The sequence below is a fragment of the Callorhinus ursinus genome, unplaced genomic scaffold, assembly GCF_003265705.2.
Source record: "Callorhinus ursinus isolate GAN/ISIS: 27379988/994484 unplaced genomic scaffold, GSC_fseal_2.0 scaffold17, whole genome shotgun sequence".
NCBI lineage: Eukaryota > Metazoa > Chordata > Mammalia > Carnivora > Otariidae > Callorhinus > Callorhinus ursinus.
The window spans coordinates 40,358,140-40,377,704 of record NW_027397079.1 but is presented as its reverse complement, the minus strand read 5'-3'; the positions used below and the strand labels follow the sequence as shown (position 1 = coordinate 40,377,704).

Here is a 19,565-nt window from a genome sequence, read left to right as displayed (position 1 = left end):
AATCAAGTACTAGCTGGAAAGTGTCCAGGGCTCCACTAGTTTGTGGAAGGCAGGGATGGGGGGAGGCCTAAGGGAAATGCAGACTGTCTGTGGTGGGAAAAAGGAAAGCATCATGTGTGGGGATACAGGGAGGAGAGCAGCCTGACTGGAGAAAGTACTTTGGCTGGGACCTGGAGGGTACATTTGAGGTGCTGAGAGGCCACATGATGGGACAGGAGCCAGGCTTGTCTCATGTATGTTTTCTGTTGTTGCCACAGCAAATTACTGTAAACCAAATGGCTTCAAATAATAGCTGTTTGTTATCTGACAGCTCCTTTGGTCAGAATTCTGACAAGGCTTGGCTAGGTCCTCTGTTTAGGGTCTCAGAAGGCAGAAATCAAGGTTTTGGCTGAGGCAGGTTCTTATCTGCAAGCTTTGGAAAGAATCCTTTTCACACTTACTCAGATTGTTGGCCATCAGTTAGCTGTTGAGATGGGATGTTTGCTGAGATGATTCCTCATATATTTTTCTGGCTCCAAACATTCATGACCTTAAAACAACGCCCATAGGTATGACCTGAAGTCGAATATTTTTCATATCAGTACAGCTGTAAAGGAGAGTTTCTATAGAGTTTCAATGGATAAGCCCCACCCTGAGGTCTGGACTTTCATATTCAACCAGAATTTAGGCAAAGATGTGAGGTTCAAGGCCAGTAGTACAAGGCTGAGGTGAACCCAATCTCATTTCTGGAAATAAAGTATGCATTGTCTTTCCCAGTCCATTGGCAATCCTAGTCTGAGCTTTGCTCCACAGCCTTCCATCCCAGACTCAAAACTATATCTTCTGGCCCACCTGGGAAAGAGCTAATCTTCTTACATATAAAAAATGGAGAGAGATGTACCCTTCCCTCTGTGGAACTGTTGCAGGATTTTCTGCCTTTAGTGCCCGTGGTTTTTGGTCACTTCGGCCTCTTTGAAGAATGAAGAGGTAGCCCAAAGAGTGGTGGGCAGCAAAGCAAAGTTTATTGAGCAATAGTATAAAGCTCCCAGAGAGGGAGGGGACCCAGAGGGTTGCCCTTGGAGTTTCCAAGTTTAGGGATTTTTTTTTTTTTTTTTTTTTGACAGAGACAGAGAAAGCACAACTAGGCAGAGCAGGAGCATGCAGAGGGAGAAGCAGGCTCCCCGCTGAGCAGGGAGCCCGATGCAGGGCTCATCCCAGGACCCTGGGATCATGACCCGAGCCAAAGGCAGACGCCCAGCTGACTGAGCCACCCAGGCGCCCCTCTAAGTTTAGGGATTTTTATGAGCTCTTTTGCGGAACTATCTTCAGCAAGCAGGGTGTGCTGAGTCCTGCCAGTCAGGGCTTTGGTCACGTTATCTGTCTACCTATTTAGGTTAATGTCCGTGTGTGGATGGTCTTTTTTGCTGACATCTGGAAGCTTATGTTCTAACTGCCCCTTGCCCATGATGGTGACAAATACTTTGTGGTTAATTCTTTTACTTTAGGACATTTTACAAAAGTCACTTCTGCAAAGGCTGCAAAGCAGAAAGCTAGTGCAGTCCTGTCTAAGCTATAAAACAGGATGTTAGTGCTGTTAGATGTCCTGACTCCATATCTTCTTGTTGGGGACCCTGGCCCTGACTACCTAACTGTCCAACTAATTTCTAACAGAACCAGAACACTAAATAGCCCAATCTATAGGTTTGCCTTTGGATTATTTTATACCAATATAATAATGATTTATTTTGTATCTTCATTAGCAAATGAATTCATCCAAGGAGATCTCTTGTAGAATAATGAAAAATTTGTCCCAAGTCTAAGGCTGAAGAATTTCTGTTTCACCCTTAGAGCCATGAGAAGCAAATCTGGGGGTTTTGAGAAGAGTTGTTGGATCCCCACTTCAGGGTTTAGAAAACTTGGGGTCCAGTCTCAGAACAGTTTTCTTCACACTCAAGATAATCTTTATGAAAAAAATTTTAAAGAATATACTTATGTTGCTTTAAAATTTTCATTTGAACAAATAGATAGCCAAAGGTAAGGCTGCCCGATTAAGTACCAGATACTGTGAAACGGTGCCACTGACCCAGGGCGAGACCTCTTGTCTGGGAAGCGAGGCTTCAGTCCTCCCAGACAGCCCTGTGGCTCTGGGCAGTATCCTGTAAGGATACTATACCACTGACCCAGGGCGAGACCTCTCGTTTGGGAAGCAAGGCTTCAGTCCTCCCAGACAGCTCTGTGACTCTGGGCAGTATCCTGTAAGGATACTATAAAAAGGATCCCTATAAAATAGGGATTAAATTAGCAACACTGTTTCTTTACAAAGGAAGCTGAGAAAATTTATAAACATGAGGATGCTTGCCCAGGATCATCTAATGGAAGCAGCAAGAATTATTCCCTGAAGTTCTTCAGTTATAAGATGCTATTTTTATCATGAGCCCAGCCTTGGTCCTTTTCACTTTTCAGATGAAGAGCTGGAGGCCCGGGAGGCTCTATGGTTTGTGCCATCTGAGGAGGAGGCTAAAAGTAATGCCTGGATTAGAGCTGGGTATAAGGTTCTTATTCTGAAAAGCTGTTGCCCTCTACAAAATACCTGTCCTGTGCTTATTTTTTGGCAGTGGTGATAGTGCTTGGAAAACTCAGAAATAATGCTCTGCTTAATATTTAGTGAGAGTGTCGTGATTCTCAGCGGATCACGGTTAAACACTTGGTGTTCCCGGGTGCCTGTCACTGAACCGGAGGTGGTGGTAAATATCAGGATTTAGCTCTCACCCAGCCAGGTTCTGAGACATGCAGGTTGGGAAGCAGACGCCATTCCCAGGCAAAGGCAAGTGTGAGGGGGAGTTAACAGGAGCCAGAGAAAATGACAGATGATGCACTTGAGGTACCCCCTCCTGGGGAGTTTGGGTAAGTTTGGGTATCTCCTGCAGCTAAGTGGAGATCTTAGGGACCCTGGATGCAGACAGTCCTCTGAATGCTGTCGGTGTTTTCCCCACCCTGGTGTCAGAGAATCTGGGGGAGAACAGAACAGTTCTCTGTGGTTGGGAGACTGGCAGAGTATGCTAATTAAAAGATAAGTCCCTTTGTGTTTCCCTGTTTATATGTAATTTGTAGGCTGGGAACTCATTAATCAGTAGACTGACTGCCCTTGCCCCGAAAGGGACCTTGAATAAAACTAGATCTGCTCACGTGTAGATTTTATCTCCAGAGAACTACTTGTTATTTTTGTACAAACGGCCTTCAGAGTGGACCATACTGCAAAACAGAAGATTAAAAAAATTAGAACACAAACATCCGGGATTCAAAGCATTCCTAAAAAAATACAAAATAACCCCAAAAAACCTTGAGGCTCATAGATTAAAACGCTTTGAATCAGAGTCCTCCTCTTCATATCTTTAAAGAACGAGAGTTAAAGATGACACCTCTTGCATCTGTACCCCCGCTTTGCACACGTGCACATGTGTGCATGCACTGTCTCAAGGCTCTGGTATGTTTTTAAATCTGTCATTTTACTATAACAGAATGATAACAAAAACATGCTACTAAGCTGTACATTTTGACTGTAACCTTGACATTGACACCATGGTGATAGCTTTGTGTTCCCATCGGTAGACAGCGGTGAAGGAGCACTCTGTAAAACTATTTCCAGACATGATGAAGGACTTCCGCTTAGGTTTTCCTTCTTCCGTACATCCCTTCCAAACCAAAAAGTTAAGCTTGCTCTCTACTCAGAAAGCAGCAGTTGTCTAAAACCGGATTTTGGTTGTTTGCCTTTATAAAGGAGAGATTCAGAAGCAAGATACTAAGATCAGGGCCACTTCTTTGAAAGAAGTGAAAATAATTGGTTTTTTGGACCCTTATTCTTCTCCAGGTGCTACTTGCAGAGCAACGAAAGTTTTGGGTTATATGTGGCTTGAGCTTTTTGTAGGGGCGCCTGGGTTGCTCAGTTGTTGAGCGTCTGCCTTCAGCTCAGGTCATGATCCCAGGGTCCTGGGATGGAGCCTCGCATCAGGCTCCCTGCTCTGCAGGAAGTCTGCTTCTCTCTCTCCCACTCCTCCTGCTTGTGTTCCCTCTCTCTCTGCCTCCCTCTGTCAAAAAAAAAAAATCTTAAAAAAAGAATTGGATGTGTTAAATAACAAAAATTAAATTGAGCAAATTTTAAAGATCTAACTGGCTTATTAATTGGTTCATGAATTGGGCAGCATCTCTGTCTAGCAAGTAGAGGGGCGCTCCAAAGGGCTTCAGAAAAGGAAAAGTAGAGAGGGAGTGGAGAAAAGGAAATTATTAGCAAAGAATCCATTGTTTTAGGCAAAGTCACCCTCCTAAGGGAACGGAAGGGGTCTATCAGTAAAATTCTTAGTGCTGGCCAGGAAATTCCCATGTTGGCTGCTGAAAGGTCACATTTCTGGGGGGTTGAAACTGCAGTTAGGTTGGGTATTAAGTCTTGGTTTACTGACTTGGAGCCTCAACCTAAATGACACCGTTTTGGACCTGTAGCTTTCTTTTTAACAGATGTGAAGAAAAAAGAGGGAGAATCACAAACCAGTAACTGTCTTGATGTATATTCCCTTCTGGTATACCTGCAGGAAGCATTTCGGTATTGTTTTTGTGAGAGAGAAAGTGTTGGGTATACTAGGCAAAAACAGACAAAGGATTTGTTGTGTTCGTTTTTATTAATTCAAAAGTAGAGCCATAATTGGAAAGTTACACAATTACCCAAGTAGTTTCCATGTAACTGTAATAGAATTTCATGGTAGTTTGTAGAATAAAATTTTATATAAGATAGAATTACAAAATCCTAGGGCCTTAGAAACCATTTAAGCTGCTGTGTTTTTAAAAGCAGTATGTTATATAAAATGCTTAATATAAAGTAAATGACAAAAGAGAAAACCATTTCTCGTCTTGAGAATTGCACATTATGAAGTTGGTCCCACAACTTTATTTTGCATGATATTTACAGTACTTTGCTTATCCAACTCACTAGAAGTAGTGTGCCAGGAAGAAATTATGAATCCTGGAGACATGTCTAGAGACATGAGGTCTTGCTGACCACTTACTCATTTAATATGTCTGGGGCTCTATTTCCTACCTAAACAATGGTGGTTATTATAGCTATGCATCACTGGATTGGTTGTGAGAACAATCCAAATGAAGCAATATGTATTGAAGTGTTTTGTATGGTGTTATGTATGATATAAATATTATTTTCTATTATTTATAGTTAGGTTCCTATATTCTGTTGTGTCAAGACTTCCCATAGCCATCGTGCTTTTAAGACTCTATTCTCTTACCAGTCCTTTATTACTTTATCCTTATACTTTATATTTAATAATTACTTTATTTCCCTTGCTTGTCTTCTTTTCATTTTTCAGGGAACATATATCAGGTGTGTCCCTGGTGAGATGGTGAGGGTGGCCTTTGGAACTCTTTCATATCTGAAATGCTTTGCCCTAACAGCCCTTACCAGTTCTGCATTATTGCATTTTCTGAGCACATCCCTGCCCAGTTCTGCTGTTTGCACATTGCTTTGAGGGTTGTAGGAGAAAGGTGCAATGGAAGTGGACAGATGTTCAACCAGTATGATAGTTTGATGCTCTAATATGTGCAAAATAAGCCCTGACGATGTGTTATTTAAAGACTAAAAACTACACACCATACTAGAGTCTGTTGTACTTTTTTTTTTAATTTTTTATTGTTATGTTAATCACCATATATTACATCATTAGTTTTTGATGCAGTGTTCCACGATTCATTGTTGGTTCATAACACCCAGTGCTCCATGCAGAACGTGCCCTCCTCAATACCCATCACCAGGCTAACCCATCCCCCCACCCCCCTCCCCTCTAGAACCCTCAGTTTGTTTTTCAGAGTCCATCATCTCTCATGGTTCGTCGAGTCTGTTGTACTTTTAAGTCAGGCTGTCCGGTAGTCCCCGTGCATAGACTCTACTAGCAACAATGTTAGCAAAGTAGGGAAGAGACTCCCTAGGGTATTCATTGTCCTAATTCATGTTTCAAAAAAACCATTCCATAGGGACCATGTATCATATTTTCACTAGTAAAATTGTCCCGTTTTCCATCTTGTTAGTCTAGTTGGCCTTTGGAAGATACCTCCACTCTATATTATTCTCCTTTGTAACTTTATCGAGGCAGTTTCTTTATTCTGCGTCTCTTATTATTTTAGAAAGAAAAAAGCTAAATCCCAGTATGCTCAAATGCTTAATATTATAGTCATCATTGGGAAGTTTTATTTAAAATGGCTGGAAATAGGATGATCTCATTATTCCAGTAACCTGGTTAGCAAACTAGGTGAGTTACAGGCCATCGATTTTCAGAGAATTTTAAGTCTCTCTTGATTAATATTAAAACTAGACTGAATATTTTTTAATGATTGAGAAAGTGTTTCGGAATTTATGGTGAGTTCATTCATGCACCAAATACTTATTGAGGCCTTTACTAAGTGCCAGTCACTGTTCTGTTTGCTGAGGCCCCAGATACCAGTAAATTAAGCAGATACGGTCTTTTGCCTTCATGGAGGTTATTATTCTAACCTGCAGTCCACTGAGGAATGCCATGGATTTATGAGATGTAAGAACAAGATGGCTAAATACTTAACGTAGTAGTTTGTTTTCAAAAGTAAACTCTTGGTTTTAGCCTGTTAATTCATCATTTTCATCTTCACCATAAAAAAATGAATGCTAAAAATTTTCTGTTTAATGTCTCTCCTGACTTTACTTTCCTCTTCATTCCCTCTGCCCTCCCCGTTCAAGGTATAGCTCCCTATTTCCTCATGTCCTCCCTGACTCCCTGACCCCCCTGCTTATCTCCATAATCCCAATCTTATAGACGATTGCTGGTCACATCTTTTTCCCACGTCACTTCTGTATTAGGAAACCTCTAGCAGCATCAAGGTAAATACTTCTGCTTGCCTTTCATGACTTGCCAGCATTTGGCCATGAGCGAACTACAGACTACACGTTTTCTGTATTAGTCATGGGTTTTCCATCTCCCCACAAACATGCCTGCCTGATGGTTGCTGCTGAGCCATTTTGCATAAGGTCTGGTCCCCTGTATGTCCTTTGCTTTCCCTGGTAACCTATTCAAAAATCTCTCCATTCTTCACTGTCCAAGTCCTATCACCTTTGTATCTAAACCTTCCTCCTGTCTTCCGTGGCCTCCCTCTCCTCTGAGCTCAATATGTATTTATAATCTTACCTCAGAGTTATTATAATGACACACTGTCTTCTCATATTTCATACAATTTTCAGGTTGAGTTTTCTCCCCAGACTGTAATCTCCTTGAGGGCAAGGACAGTGTCTTTTATTTCTTCTAATTATTCCCTCCTCTTCATATCCTATCTGTTTTCCCTGATCACGCAGTTTACCTATTTTTATCTTTGTCATTTTTGTATATGTTTTTGTAAGCTACCTCCAAACATTTGCAGTATAAAAAAAGTATTTCTTCTATTTCTGTCACAATACCTATGATTGTGCTAGCTAAACACACAGTGGGACATGAGAACCCACTCAATAAAACCATATAATTGGTTTTGAAATACAGTGGGGCATATGTGTATGAATTTCAGGCAAATAAAAAATACATTTCAGCTCTTAAAAAATTTTCTGGCTCTTGGAGCTTTGTGGTTTATTTGGAATTAATAAATTACATAATCCTACTTTTAAACAGAGTGAATATAAATTAAAAGCCAGAACGAACTATTTTTCAAATCACATTTTAAAAGTGAATAGAACTAGAATAATCCTCAGAGGACACATAGTCTCTGGGGGAAAATGTAATTTGTAACCATGTAATACTGATGCTACAGCATCTTTTGATAATCCAATTGCTTATATAGATTTGAATTGCCATGCTTTTAAGTTTAATGGTAATTAAAATATACTTATATATAAACATTCATACCACTCTTTGGTCAATACAGATGGGCTCCACTCCCAGATCTAATTGGGCCTGTGCTGGCTAGAGGGGACCATTCTGACTCGGTGTCTGCAGGAAGTCCACTAGCTTCTGATGTCACTGACCTTCAAGTTTTCACTTTATTTTGTGGAGCTTTTGCATAAATATTTGATAGCAGTTTTTATTTTTAAACAATGGAAATATGAAGCAGGTAAGATTGCTGTAACTCTGCCCCTAGAGTTTCAGCAGCTGCAGACACATCTTTAATGTAGCAAATGGGCGGTGGCTACAGAGGCTTGTATGCATGAGGACGAACATCTGTTCTCTCTGAGACACCCCATTGAAAGAGCAAGCTGTAGACATGGAAAGGACATGGGTTTCAGTCTCTGCTTTCCTACCTATTAATAGGTCAGTTTTCCTCTTTGGTAGAGGGACAGTCAGTACCTGCTTTGACACCCTTATGGGGTTGGTAATGAAGGTCAAATGATATATTGGACTTGAAAGTGCTTTGAAAGCAAAAATTTTGCAGGTAGGTGGTAGTTTTCCTCTCTTCTGTGTTACAAATAGGAATAACTACAGAGTATATTCCCTGGAGCACAACATCATATGGAAGCTTCAGAGGGGTGGTACCCTCTCTAAGAAGCCTCTTCATCTTCACTCTGAGAATGCTCAAAGTGGCAACAGTATTTCTAAGATTGTCTCCATCTGGTATTGACGTCATTAATCATCACTTTTGACCCTTTGTAATCTGGTTTTGTTTTTCAATAAAGGGAATCTCTTTTGGATATACTATTGTTAGTCTATTACATTGAACTTGAACTTGTATTCCATGGATTTATAGAATGTGTAAGTGTATCCGAATGAACCTGCTCTACATAAGTCTTGATTAGTTCTTCATATTATTTTAGCACTTTGGAATAATGGCAAATCTTGGTTCACCTTGAAAATTAGAATTTTTATAAATGTGGTTCTTAGTATATGTGAATAGTTTTGGAGTTTACAATATATTTTAAACATATAGAAGTACTTCAGTAGAAGTATCGTGTAGTTGTTAACTGGGTGGTTGTTAAACTAATCGAAATTATTTATGCTCAGACTGTTCTACTCAAGAACCAACTTTGAGCTTTGGTATACTGAAGACAGAACCGAAACCTTCTGACAAAGAAAGACAGGCAACTCTGACTGGCTCCAGCAGATGGTGCTGGTGGTCACACTCGTCCCTTCAGTCCCCAGTATCACATCCATTTCATTGGTTCATGTGCCTGTGCTTAGTTTTGAATTATCTTAAGAATATGAATAACCTCATCATTTCTGATAAGTGCAGAAGCAGTGAGAATGTTGAAATGCTGGTGTCAGGGAGGAAGAATTTCCTCTGCCCATCAAGGTCCTTCCGGCCAGACTAAGAATCAAATTGACATGAGACCGATTAACAGGAGAAAATCAAATTCAATTTCATATGTATGGGAAACCCACACGGACATGGAAATTCCAAAGACAGTGAAGCAAAATGAGGTATATATATATATCATCCTGAACTAAGAAGAAAGAGGCTAAGGGTCTGGGACTTAAAGGGGAGGAATGCAATTCACAGGAAGATGAAAAGGAGTAAATGTTTGGTGAACACATGTTTGCTGGGCCGCTCAAAAAGAATGGGACATAGAGGACTTCGGTCAAACAGGCTTTGCTTGTTCCTCCCTCTCTGCCATACCTAGTTCATAGTGTAATGTAGTTACCTATAGCGATAGTTCTCTTCCTAGAGCAGGGCCTTTATCTAAATTCTTTTAGGCAGTTGAGGTGGGGAGGTAAAGAGCTTTTCCTGAATATGCTGTGTTTTGATTGCTTTTAACTCAAAAATAATCTGCATGCCAAAGTGGTCCATCTTGGGGTAGTCTGCCTTTGGTGATAGATAGATAATGGAAAAAAAATTAAGATAATAAAAAAAAGCAAGTGTTGAGAAAACAATGTTGTATGTGTATATAAGATGAATCATTCAGTTGAACAAATAATTCTAAGGGACAAAGAATAACTCACACAGTATGCTTAAAGTATTATACCCATGACAGTAATTGGCAAGTGATGGGGGAACAATGTTTGACAAAGTAGAATATATGTTAGAAGAGACATGTCAGTTACCTGTTAGCCTGATGCTAATTCGGGAAACAACTGAGAGTTTGTTCGAGAGCTTAAAGGCTGAGTGTGGTGGACGTACTGCTGACAAATCCTTGGTCCACAGCTCTGCCGGCTGCATGGGTCCAGCTCCTGTGACAAAGCAGTGGAGAGGCGGGTGTATAGCTACTGTAGCTGCAACCTTATCTGCGCTGCTTGAGGAGGCAAGAGAGGGTGGTTACCCGCCTCCAAATTTTCAACATAGAAGAAACTGATCCTTTTTGCAAAATGATGCCCCACAGATCTTATATCATTGAAGGAAGGGAGACTGAGCCTGTTTTTAAAGCTCACATTCCTTTATGGTGGACATTTATTCAGAGGCTGCAAGTCCAAGCCCTTCAAAATTACACTGGGCTTTTGAACAGGCATACGCAAAACCTGTTGGAACAGTTCTAACCTGTTCATGAATAAGAACTGGTGACTGTACTATTTTGGATGCAAAGCAGTTATGTATCCTTTTATAATATTAAAAAACAAGACAGAATATGGTAGGTAGTAGTTGTGAAACCTGTAGGATTCATTTTTTTTGCCAAGTACTAAGCATAAAGAAACTTTTGACCTACAACTCATTTCCTATTGTTACAGTGTTGACATAGTGGAAAGAGTCTAAACTCTGGAACAAGTCAGCTGTGTGATGCCAGCCACATACACAACTCCTCTGCCATTCAGTCTCTTCCTCTGGTAACTGGGCATTGTGCTGCCCATCCATCAGAGATGTTGTGAGAAATAAAAATAATACTTATTAAGTCACTAACACAGTGCCTGGTCATGATGGGCCTTCCATGACTAATAGCACTCCCCATAATAGTCAAAAATCCCAACAGAGGGCTTGAAGGGTGCCACCAGCGATTGCCATGGCCAGTTTTATCAACTAAGATAGACGAAACTTTTGTAACAAATAGACCAAAACCACAATGGTCAAAACACAACAGAAGTTCATCTTTCTGTCTTATAACATCCAGGATGGGTTCTGGTTCAGGAGGGCCCAGGTCCATACAGTCAATTAGGGACTGGGCTTTTGATGGCTCTCCTGTCTTTAGGAGTAGCATGACTGTTGTCACCATTTCAGCCCAAAGGAAAGGGGAAGTGGTCTAGAGGCATGTGTGAAGGAGCTTTTAAGGGCTAGAAGAGAAGTGGCAAATACCAGTTATCACCTGCATTATAGTGGAGATAATGTATTCCCACGGGCACACCTAGCCGCTAGGGCAGCTGGGAAATACAGTGTAGCTACTGTGAAAAAGGGGGTAAAATTGAGGTAGCCACACTGGTTTATCACATGGCATAGTAATGACCCTAAAGTATCCTCTGTGCTCCACACTGAATCTTGGTACCAACATTTTTCTGAAAATTTACTGACAACTTCTGATCGATACCAAAATTCAGGAGTGAATCCTCAGGCACAAGGCACATAAATCCTGGGCTGCAGGTGGCTCTATTAAGCTGTATGGGGCATGTGGCTTTTCATGCTGGGACTTGGCCCAGACTCTGCGCTCAGGCCAGGGACAGGGTGACAGGGGCCGGGGTAACTGACCTGGTCTAAAGAGGCCCTCAGTGTGATATGCCAGATCAGTCACAGTGCCTGAGCATTTGGCATGTGGCAGGCAGGAGTGATACCAGGGAATCCAGGCAATGGATCTGGGTACCCCATTGGCAGGAGTTGCCTCCTGGGAAATCTGTCTGGAGCAGCAGAAGCCCAGACCGTGGGCTGGGTCATAGTGGTGGGAGAGGAGGGGAGGCAGTGCGATCAGGCAGGGAAAGTGGGCAGGGCTCCCACACAACGAACTGATATTCCAGTCGTGCCTCTGGTCCTACCTACATAGGGAGCAAGACGTATGCAGTTAAATGGCAGAGACTGAGTTTCTCTGGTCTGACCTAAAACAGGGGATGAGGTAGAGCAGGGATTAAGAGAAGAAGAGAATTTAAATTAAGGAATAATGGTGATGTCTAGAAGTCATTCAGGGACCCTAGGACCAGCTGGGAATAAAATACAAATACCCACTTGTCATGAGCAAACCACCAGCTCCAGGATCTTGAGCAATAATTCATTTCTAAGCCCTACTGAGTGGGAAGGTGCTGAGGCTTTGCATACCTGCTGCCTCAGTCATTATTGGCTCAGGAACTCAGGTGCTCGTGGGAAACTTGGGTGCATCCACCTATGGGGGTGGGGCACGTTAGGGGACATTGAAATGAGAGAAGCACGAACAGATTATCTACTGAAATTGCATTGTAGCTCTAAATGGTATAAAAACATGTTTCATTTAATTTTTAGTCACTCTCCAGTTCCTCAAGAAACATTCAACAAATGTTGGCAGATTCTATCAATCGTATGAAGACATATGGATTTCACCAGGTAAAGACTTACATTCTGTCTTCAGGGGGCTAAATGCATAGCCATTTCCACTAATGTTTCACAAATTGGTGTATTAGTCTCGCACAGGAATGAAAACAGCAGAATGTGAAATCTGTCTTTAGCTATTCATACCTGTTTATCTGGAGTTGGAAAAGTCTTGAGTATCATGGAAAGAACAGATGCCAAGACATACTTGCTAAACTCCTTACGGAAGATCTAACACAGAGACAACATCCTGGGCTGCGCGAACACTGAGGGAAGACTGATTTCAGAGAGCAATAAATGAAGCATTTACCTTGGCAGAAATCGTGAATGCAGATTAAGTTCCTTATGTGTTCCTTGGTTCTGTGAGCTTGACCCTGTTCGATGAGCAGCCTTTTGTACCATCCATGCCCACTGTGCCAGGAGCACCTTTGGGCACTCAGATCTCTCACACATCCATCCAGGTGTGACTCCCCTACAGGCAGAGCCTGCTTCCTCCATCATGCTAGATTGTATTGCATCGTACATTCCTCACAATAAATGGAGCATAGATGGGCAGCTGGAAACCATAGTAGGATTTGACCTGCAGAAAGTTTGAAAAAGTAGTGTAAGATACGGAGCTGTAAAGAGAAGGGTCTGAGTTACCACAGGCCTTAGATGGGACCGTGGCAGAGGCCCGTGTTCCAGCGGACAGTGCAATCTGCAGGGACATGCGTGAACTGGGATAGCTCGCATGGAGACTTGGAGAAACCATGATGAATTTCTGCAGTGTAGTCCCAGTGTGCATCCTGCTGATATAACATGTACCTTTCTAAGACAGCAACAGTAGAGCATCTAAAGGAGAATTTCAGTAACACTGCCTGGATTACATTGTTTCATTTTAAATGATAGAAAAACAAAGGATCTGTGTATTTATTCAACCAACATCTGTTGAGTTTCTCCTATGTGCTAGGCACTGTTACAGGCATTGGAAGCATCATGAACAAAACAGATAGAATCCTTGCCCTCGGGAAGCTTATATTCTGGACGAGGGAGACAGACAACAAGCGCATCTATGAAGTCAGATGGTCATAAGTTCTGTGGAGAAAATGCAGGATAAGGGAGCTGAGGAATGCTGGGAGGGTGGGGATTGGCTTTTTATAGACGTGGTCAGAGAAGGCTACTCTGAGAAGGCACTACCGGAGCAGAGACCTGGAGTAATGAGGGAGGTAGCCATGTGGATGACGGGGAAATTATGCCCCAGGCAGAGGCAATACCAAATATGAAGGCACGAAGGCAAGAGCTTGCTTGACATGGTCAAGGAATGGCAGAGAGGTCAGTGAGTGAGAAGGGAGATTAGGGCTGAGAAATCATGTACACTTTATAAGGAATTTGGTATCTTGGTGTTATGTCAAGCCATGATGAAAGATGAGATCATCTAGAGAGTGAGTCTAGATGGAAAAGAGAGAGCCTGAGCATTCTTGTCTCCAAAATAAGGGGGATAGACTCGATGGTTCTCAAGCATTTTTAGATGTGAGACAGTCAGATTTTCATATTCTTCACACCCTCTCATGAGAACACCCAGAGCCATGGGCGAATGCATTCCTTCTCTAACTTAAGAAATTATATGGGAACTAGACAGAATGAACAAGCAGATAGATCACTTACCCAGCTTCTCTGTAGAACAAAAATAATAAAACAGAGCTTTCTGACTTTGGAGGCACTGGAGAGGGTCTAATGAGGAAACTGGTGGGAAGTATTTCCATTAGGAGGCTGGGATGAGAGTCTTTCTGTGGGAGATGTTTTGACATCAAACTGCCCATCCCCATGTCTAAACCTCAGCCTGTGGGTGTTTGGACCAGTGTCCAGCCTCAGCCCTGCTGCCCCTTCACCCCTCAGCCTCTACCTGACTTTCCCATGCTTGGGCTCACCATCCCCATCCTGGACCTCTATGCTTCTTGCAAACACTTCTAAACACAAAATGATGATTTGGTTTCCTGAGTAGAGGAAGTAAAGACCAACCTGTAAAGATTTTGCTAAAAGTAAATTTTCTGGAGGAATTCTTAGAGAAACTCAGGACAAGTCCTTAAGTTTTCTAGCTGCTCTGAATAAATAGAGTGATCAGGGCTCATCTCATCCATTACTCTGTGAAACTCATTAATGTGTCTCCTTTCCCTCTGTGCCCCATACATAATGACACTGCTGGTTAAAAATGAGTATGATTTACTAGCTATAGCACTCCCCAACATTTGATTGTCATCAACCACATACCACCTGCATTATTAGTGACTGGATATTTCTCCTTAAGTAGATTCACTTTGTAAACATTTTGCTTTTCCTAAGCAGCAATATCCATGCTATCATGGTTTAATGTTATAGCTCTTTTCCAATCATTTTAAAATATGCATGTGGAAGATGAACAAATCTCAACTTTTAAGTTTTTTTCTGTTTAAGCTTAGAAGTTGCTAGCGTCCTTTTTATGTATTTCAGGTTTATAATTGGCTTCAGTAAGGTGATAGCAAATTTTAACAGTCATTTAAAACACTAAAAGCTGTTTTTTTGGTTTTTATAATATTAGGAAACCAAGGGGGCTTAGCTCTAGGCAGGAAAGAAAGTAAGAAAAAAAAATGAAAATTATAAATACACAAAAGTTTAGTTACACCTGAAATGAAAGACAGTGTATGAATGATCACCTCCTACATTAACTGTGATTTATGACTTCCCACAATGATTGAAAACAAGTTTCACAACATCAAGGTTTATATTTCAGTTGGGGTGAAATAATTTAACAGAAAGAATGTCTTTATCTTTCTTTTTTTTAAAGATTTTATTTATTTATTTGACAGATCAAGAGAGCACAAGTGGGGGGAACAGCAGAGGGAGAGGGAGAAGCCAGCTTCCCACTGAGCAGGGAGCCCACTGAGCAGGGAGCCTGATGCGGGGCTCAAACCCAGAACCCTAGGATCACGACCTGAGCCAAAGGCAGATGCTTAACCATCTGAGCCACCCAGGAGCCCCTGTCTTTATCTTTCTATAGGAAAACACAAAAGAAAAAAAAAGACCTGTCAGTTCTGAGACGCAGAGTGAAGCATGGTCAGTCTTTTCTGACCCTCTCAACTTCATTATTTAGGTGACCGAGGCTTTTATTTAGTTCACCAAGTGCTAAATTCAGCTTTCTAATAAGCCCTCAGAAGGCAATACCCAAAAAAGTACTTTTTAGGCCTAAGTGATTTGGTGTGTTAGTTTTTCTTTAGTTAAAAACTAATTCCCTTCAAGTGTGCTTAATGCCACAGAGCTGTTCACTTCAAAATGGCTAACACGGTTTTTATGTTATGTGTATTCTTCCACAATTTTTAAAAAGGTTAAAATGGTAATTTTTATGTTATGTATATTTTACAATTTTAAAAACAAATTCCCTTTTTAAGGAAGACTCGTGTTTCTTATTTTATATTTCTTGAAGAGGATGCTTTGTAAAAAAATTTCTTTTAAACAAAAAATATTCCTTTTTGGGTCACCTAAAATCATGTGTAAGTTCCACATTTTTATGGGCCCAGCACGCTTCCGCTGCGCCACTCTGCTCGGACGCAGTTCCACATTTTTAAATCATTTTTTTTCAATTTTATTTGAGAGAGAGAGAGAGAGAGAGCGAGCAGGAATGGGGGGAGGGGCAAAGGGAGAGAGAGAGAAGGGAGCAGGGAGCCCAGTGTGGGGGCTCGATCCCAGGACCCTGAGATCATGACCTGAGCCAAAGGCAGATGCTTAACGACTGAGCCACCCAGGCGCCCCTAGTACCACATTTTAGACACACTGGTTTGAGGGCACATGGAGATACAGCTGAGACTGCTCTAGAAATGTACTGTCATTTTTATGGAGCCTGTCAGATACTGCAGTGTTTACGCTGGTGCCATGAAGTGGTGTTTACACACTACTTGAGGGAATTCAATTTAAAACAGATAAGTGCTATGTTTGAGGAAAATGAATATTTATTGAGTCTTACTGTGTTACAGACTATGGGAGACACTTTTTAAATATTATTTAACCCTCACTATAACCCTATGAAATATTTTTAATTTTCTAATTCTATTTAGGCGAAGAAGACAGCCTAAGAGAGGTTTGGTAATGGGTCATGTGGTTGCACAACCAGGTCCTGATAGAGTCAGCTTCAGGTTTCACCGACCCCAAGCTTTTCCTGTAACAACAAATTACCTAGCCAGGGGGCCAGAGGGAGTTACATCGAAACCAACCCCACAGTGTCCCTGACGTCCCACCTCCTCCTCCCCCCTCCTCTCAGAAAACTGCCAGAGTTACTCACTAGTGTTTGTTTCTGTTTTTGTTCTTGTTTTGTTTTGTTTTTAAACAGAAGAAAGAATCTGTGAAGAAAACACAAGATGAAGAACTAAAACAAATAGATGAGGAGAAAACCAAGCAGATTTATAAAAGCTGGAAAGAAGATTCAGAGTGGCAGGCATCTTGTGAGTACCCAGAGGCCTCCACAACACCTTAGACCCTCCAGCCAATTCCTTCTCTTAACAAATGATCGATCTAAGAAGCAGTTAAAATGGTTGTTGAGAGAATTATTGCTAAGTTGTTACACAAAGGCTTACAAGTCACTTCTTGAATAGTAGAAAGGTTCTCCATTCATCTTTGTACCATCACAGTTGTGATATAGCTATTTGATGGAATGGTATATAGCTCTGAAAAAACATGTTTTGGAAGAGGGTTTAATGGCCTTGGGATATGTTTGTATCTTTTTTTCACGTGAAGAAAAATATTATAAAATAGTATGAAAAATATCCCTCCTTTAGGATAGTAAAAGAACTGGAAGGTTATTAACATGTTAATTTTTTTTGGAGGGATGGGATTTGAGATTTATTTGAGTTCTTGTTATTCCATACTTTTCTAAATTTTCAACAGTGAACTCACCTTAACTTTGTAATAGAAGAACCCAGGAATAACCAGTTGGATATATCAGCATCCCTCCCATACCTATGACCTAACCCTGACTCCTTTTTGAGTTAGCACTGCCAGAGATAAAACCCCCTCAGGAAGAGGTCAGGGCAGGCTAAGGCAGAGCAGAGCATGCTCAGGGATGCTAGGGAGAAATGCAGGTTTGAGACACAGTGAGGGTTTCCAGCTGACTCAGAGGTTTACCAGCCAGGTCATCCCTTGAGGCCACTTGAGGGAGAGAACAGGAGAATGGGAGTGACAATGTTTGCAGGATGTGGAGAATCCTGTCTTCAGTTCCATTACAATGAACACCATTAACATGACAGTTCTGTGAAATGAATATATTTGCAAGATCCAGTCACTTCAGTGCAGTGAAATTCTAGTGTAATGGAATATTTTGGGCATCTCTTTGAAGTCAAACATAACAGGGCTTGACCAAGAGCACCTGAAGTGCAAACACACTCAGTGAAAATTAGTCTTAGCATCCTGCATTAGAGCCCTTTACTACTGTGTTGCTAAAACAAAAACAAAACAAAACAATAAACCCTCTATTTTACAAAGCAACATTAAAAGGTGGCCTTGGGGTGCTTTTTATGTGTACCAGCACATTCCCTGATTGTGGTGAGAATCATTTTATTTTTTTGGTCTGGTAGGCCAGTTCATATTTGGTTCAGCTCTTTGGGGGCTCTGAGTGTGACGAGTCTCGCTGATCTCTCACCCTGTGCACAGGCATGAGCCACTGCGCTGAGGAGTTCCTGACAGCCTGAGCTTTACTAGTGATGTCCTGAGCTGAGCTGAGGGATGTAATATCACCTCTTCCTATTCAAAGGCTCCCAGCAAGTTGGAATTCGCACTCAGGGCTGTGACTGATCACTTAGTCTTACCCACATGCCGGAAATTCTCAAATTTCTGTCTCCTCCCTTCCTCCTCCTCCTTCTTCTCCCTCTTAAGAAGTCCTAAACCCCCCTTAGAAAGACAGGAATTCTGCAGGGAATGCTGGGCAATTGTGAATGTGCAGGCCCGAATTATGTGAGTCCTAGGTGTTGATAGTGATTGTTATTATCAGCAGATGACAGAATCTCCTGAGAGACTGCTCTCTTCACCAGCTGATTCTTCTCACCATCTCTGTGGGCTGACCAGGGCCTTTCTCAAACCCCCTTGTTTTTCTAGTGCGAAAATCCAAAGCAGCTGATGAGAAGAGACGCTCTTTGGCTAAACAAGCACGGGAAGACTACAAGAGGTTATCCCTAGCGGCTGAAAAAGGAAGAAGCGGTGAGGGACCACAAAGCCCCCCAGGTGTTCCACAGAAACCAAAAAGACCTCCCCTTCCACCCAAGCCTCATTTCCTAAACCTGGCGGGATACCCTCGAAAGCCTCTTAGGTAAGAAGCCACACAGATGGCTTTAAGTACAGCAGTTGAAACTGGCTAATTAAAGACAAATTGCATTATGGGCCATGGGGAGTGGAAGACCAGCTGGCTGCCTTGTGTAATTAAATTCAGCCTCACCTCTAAGCCTGTCTTCCCAAGATACCTGGTCTGGATTCATCCTCTTCTCATCTATAAAATACCCATAATTTGTTATAATTAAGATGCCCAATAACTTAGGATGCACATGGAGTTCAGTGCCTTCCTGTGCCACCAGCGCACCCCCACCCCCACCTAGTGGCAGTAGGCGAGCCAGTGAGGGGAGAAGCAGAAACAATCGGGGTTTCATCAGGGCTCAGTATTGCTCTTAGTAGGAAGCAATATGAAAGTAGGAACCCAAGGGCATGCTGACTTTCATGGCATCATAGAGTTATATTTTCATTGCTCGGGATTAAAGATTTGATGGTAATCCTCATTCTGGGTTACAGAGCCAAGTTCATATGTTGAGAAATTGAAACTGTTCCTTCTTTGAATGAATACTCTTTTGGTCATGATGGTGCCTTTGCTTCCTAGGCTATAGGAAATTAGGTAGAACAGTTTGTTTTGTAGAATCCCTGAAGAAAAATACAATGATATCATAGCAGAAACCCCCTTTCCCTTATGTTAGTTAACTGATTATAAAATTATTTTCTCCTGGATATTATGATTTTTTCATATTCTAATATATAGAAAGACATTATTTAAAATATACAAGAAGAATCAAATAGTGATTGAATGAAACAGAACTATCTAAAGCCTTGCCTTCTGAAATGAAAACCAAAAATATTTCTCTGTTACAAGTATGGAGAAATAAAAAGCAAACAAATCTCTCTTTGCTTGGAGTCAG

The 19,565-nt window shown here is 41.5% G+C and overlaps 1 protein-coding gene across 10 annotated transcripts in view; it reads left to right on the top strand.

Annotated features, from left to right (window-relative positions):
• The window catches only part of SH2D4A (SH2 domain containing 4A), a 68,198-nt gene that overhangs the window by 23,961 nt on the left and 24,672 nt on the right, over positions 1 to 19,565 (top strand). For 9 of the 10 annotated variants that reach the window (XM_073902615.1, XM_073902614.1, XM_073902613.1 and 6 more), the window contains 3 exons: positions 12,325 to 12,405; positions 16,727 to 16,838; positions 18,484 to 18,694. In XM_073902615.1, the coding sequence (XP_073758716.1) occupies positions 12,325 to 12,405; positions 16,727 to 16,838; positions 18,484 to 18,694 (404 nt within the window). The remainder of the gene's footprint in view (positions 1 to 12,324; positions 12,406 to 16,726; positions 16,839 to 18,483; positions 18,695 to 19,565) is intronic. The other variant, XM_073902607.1, reaches the window with a different exon arrangement.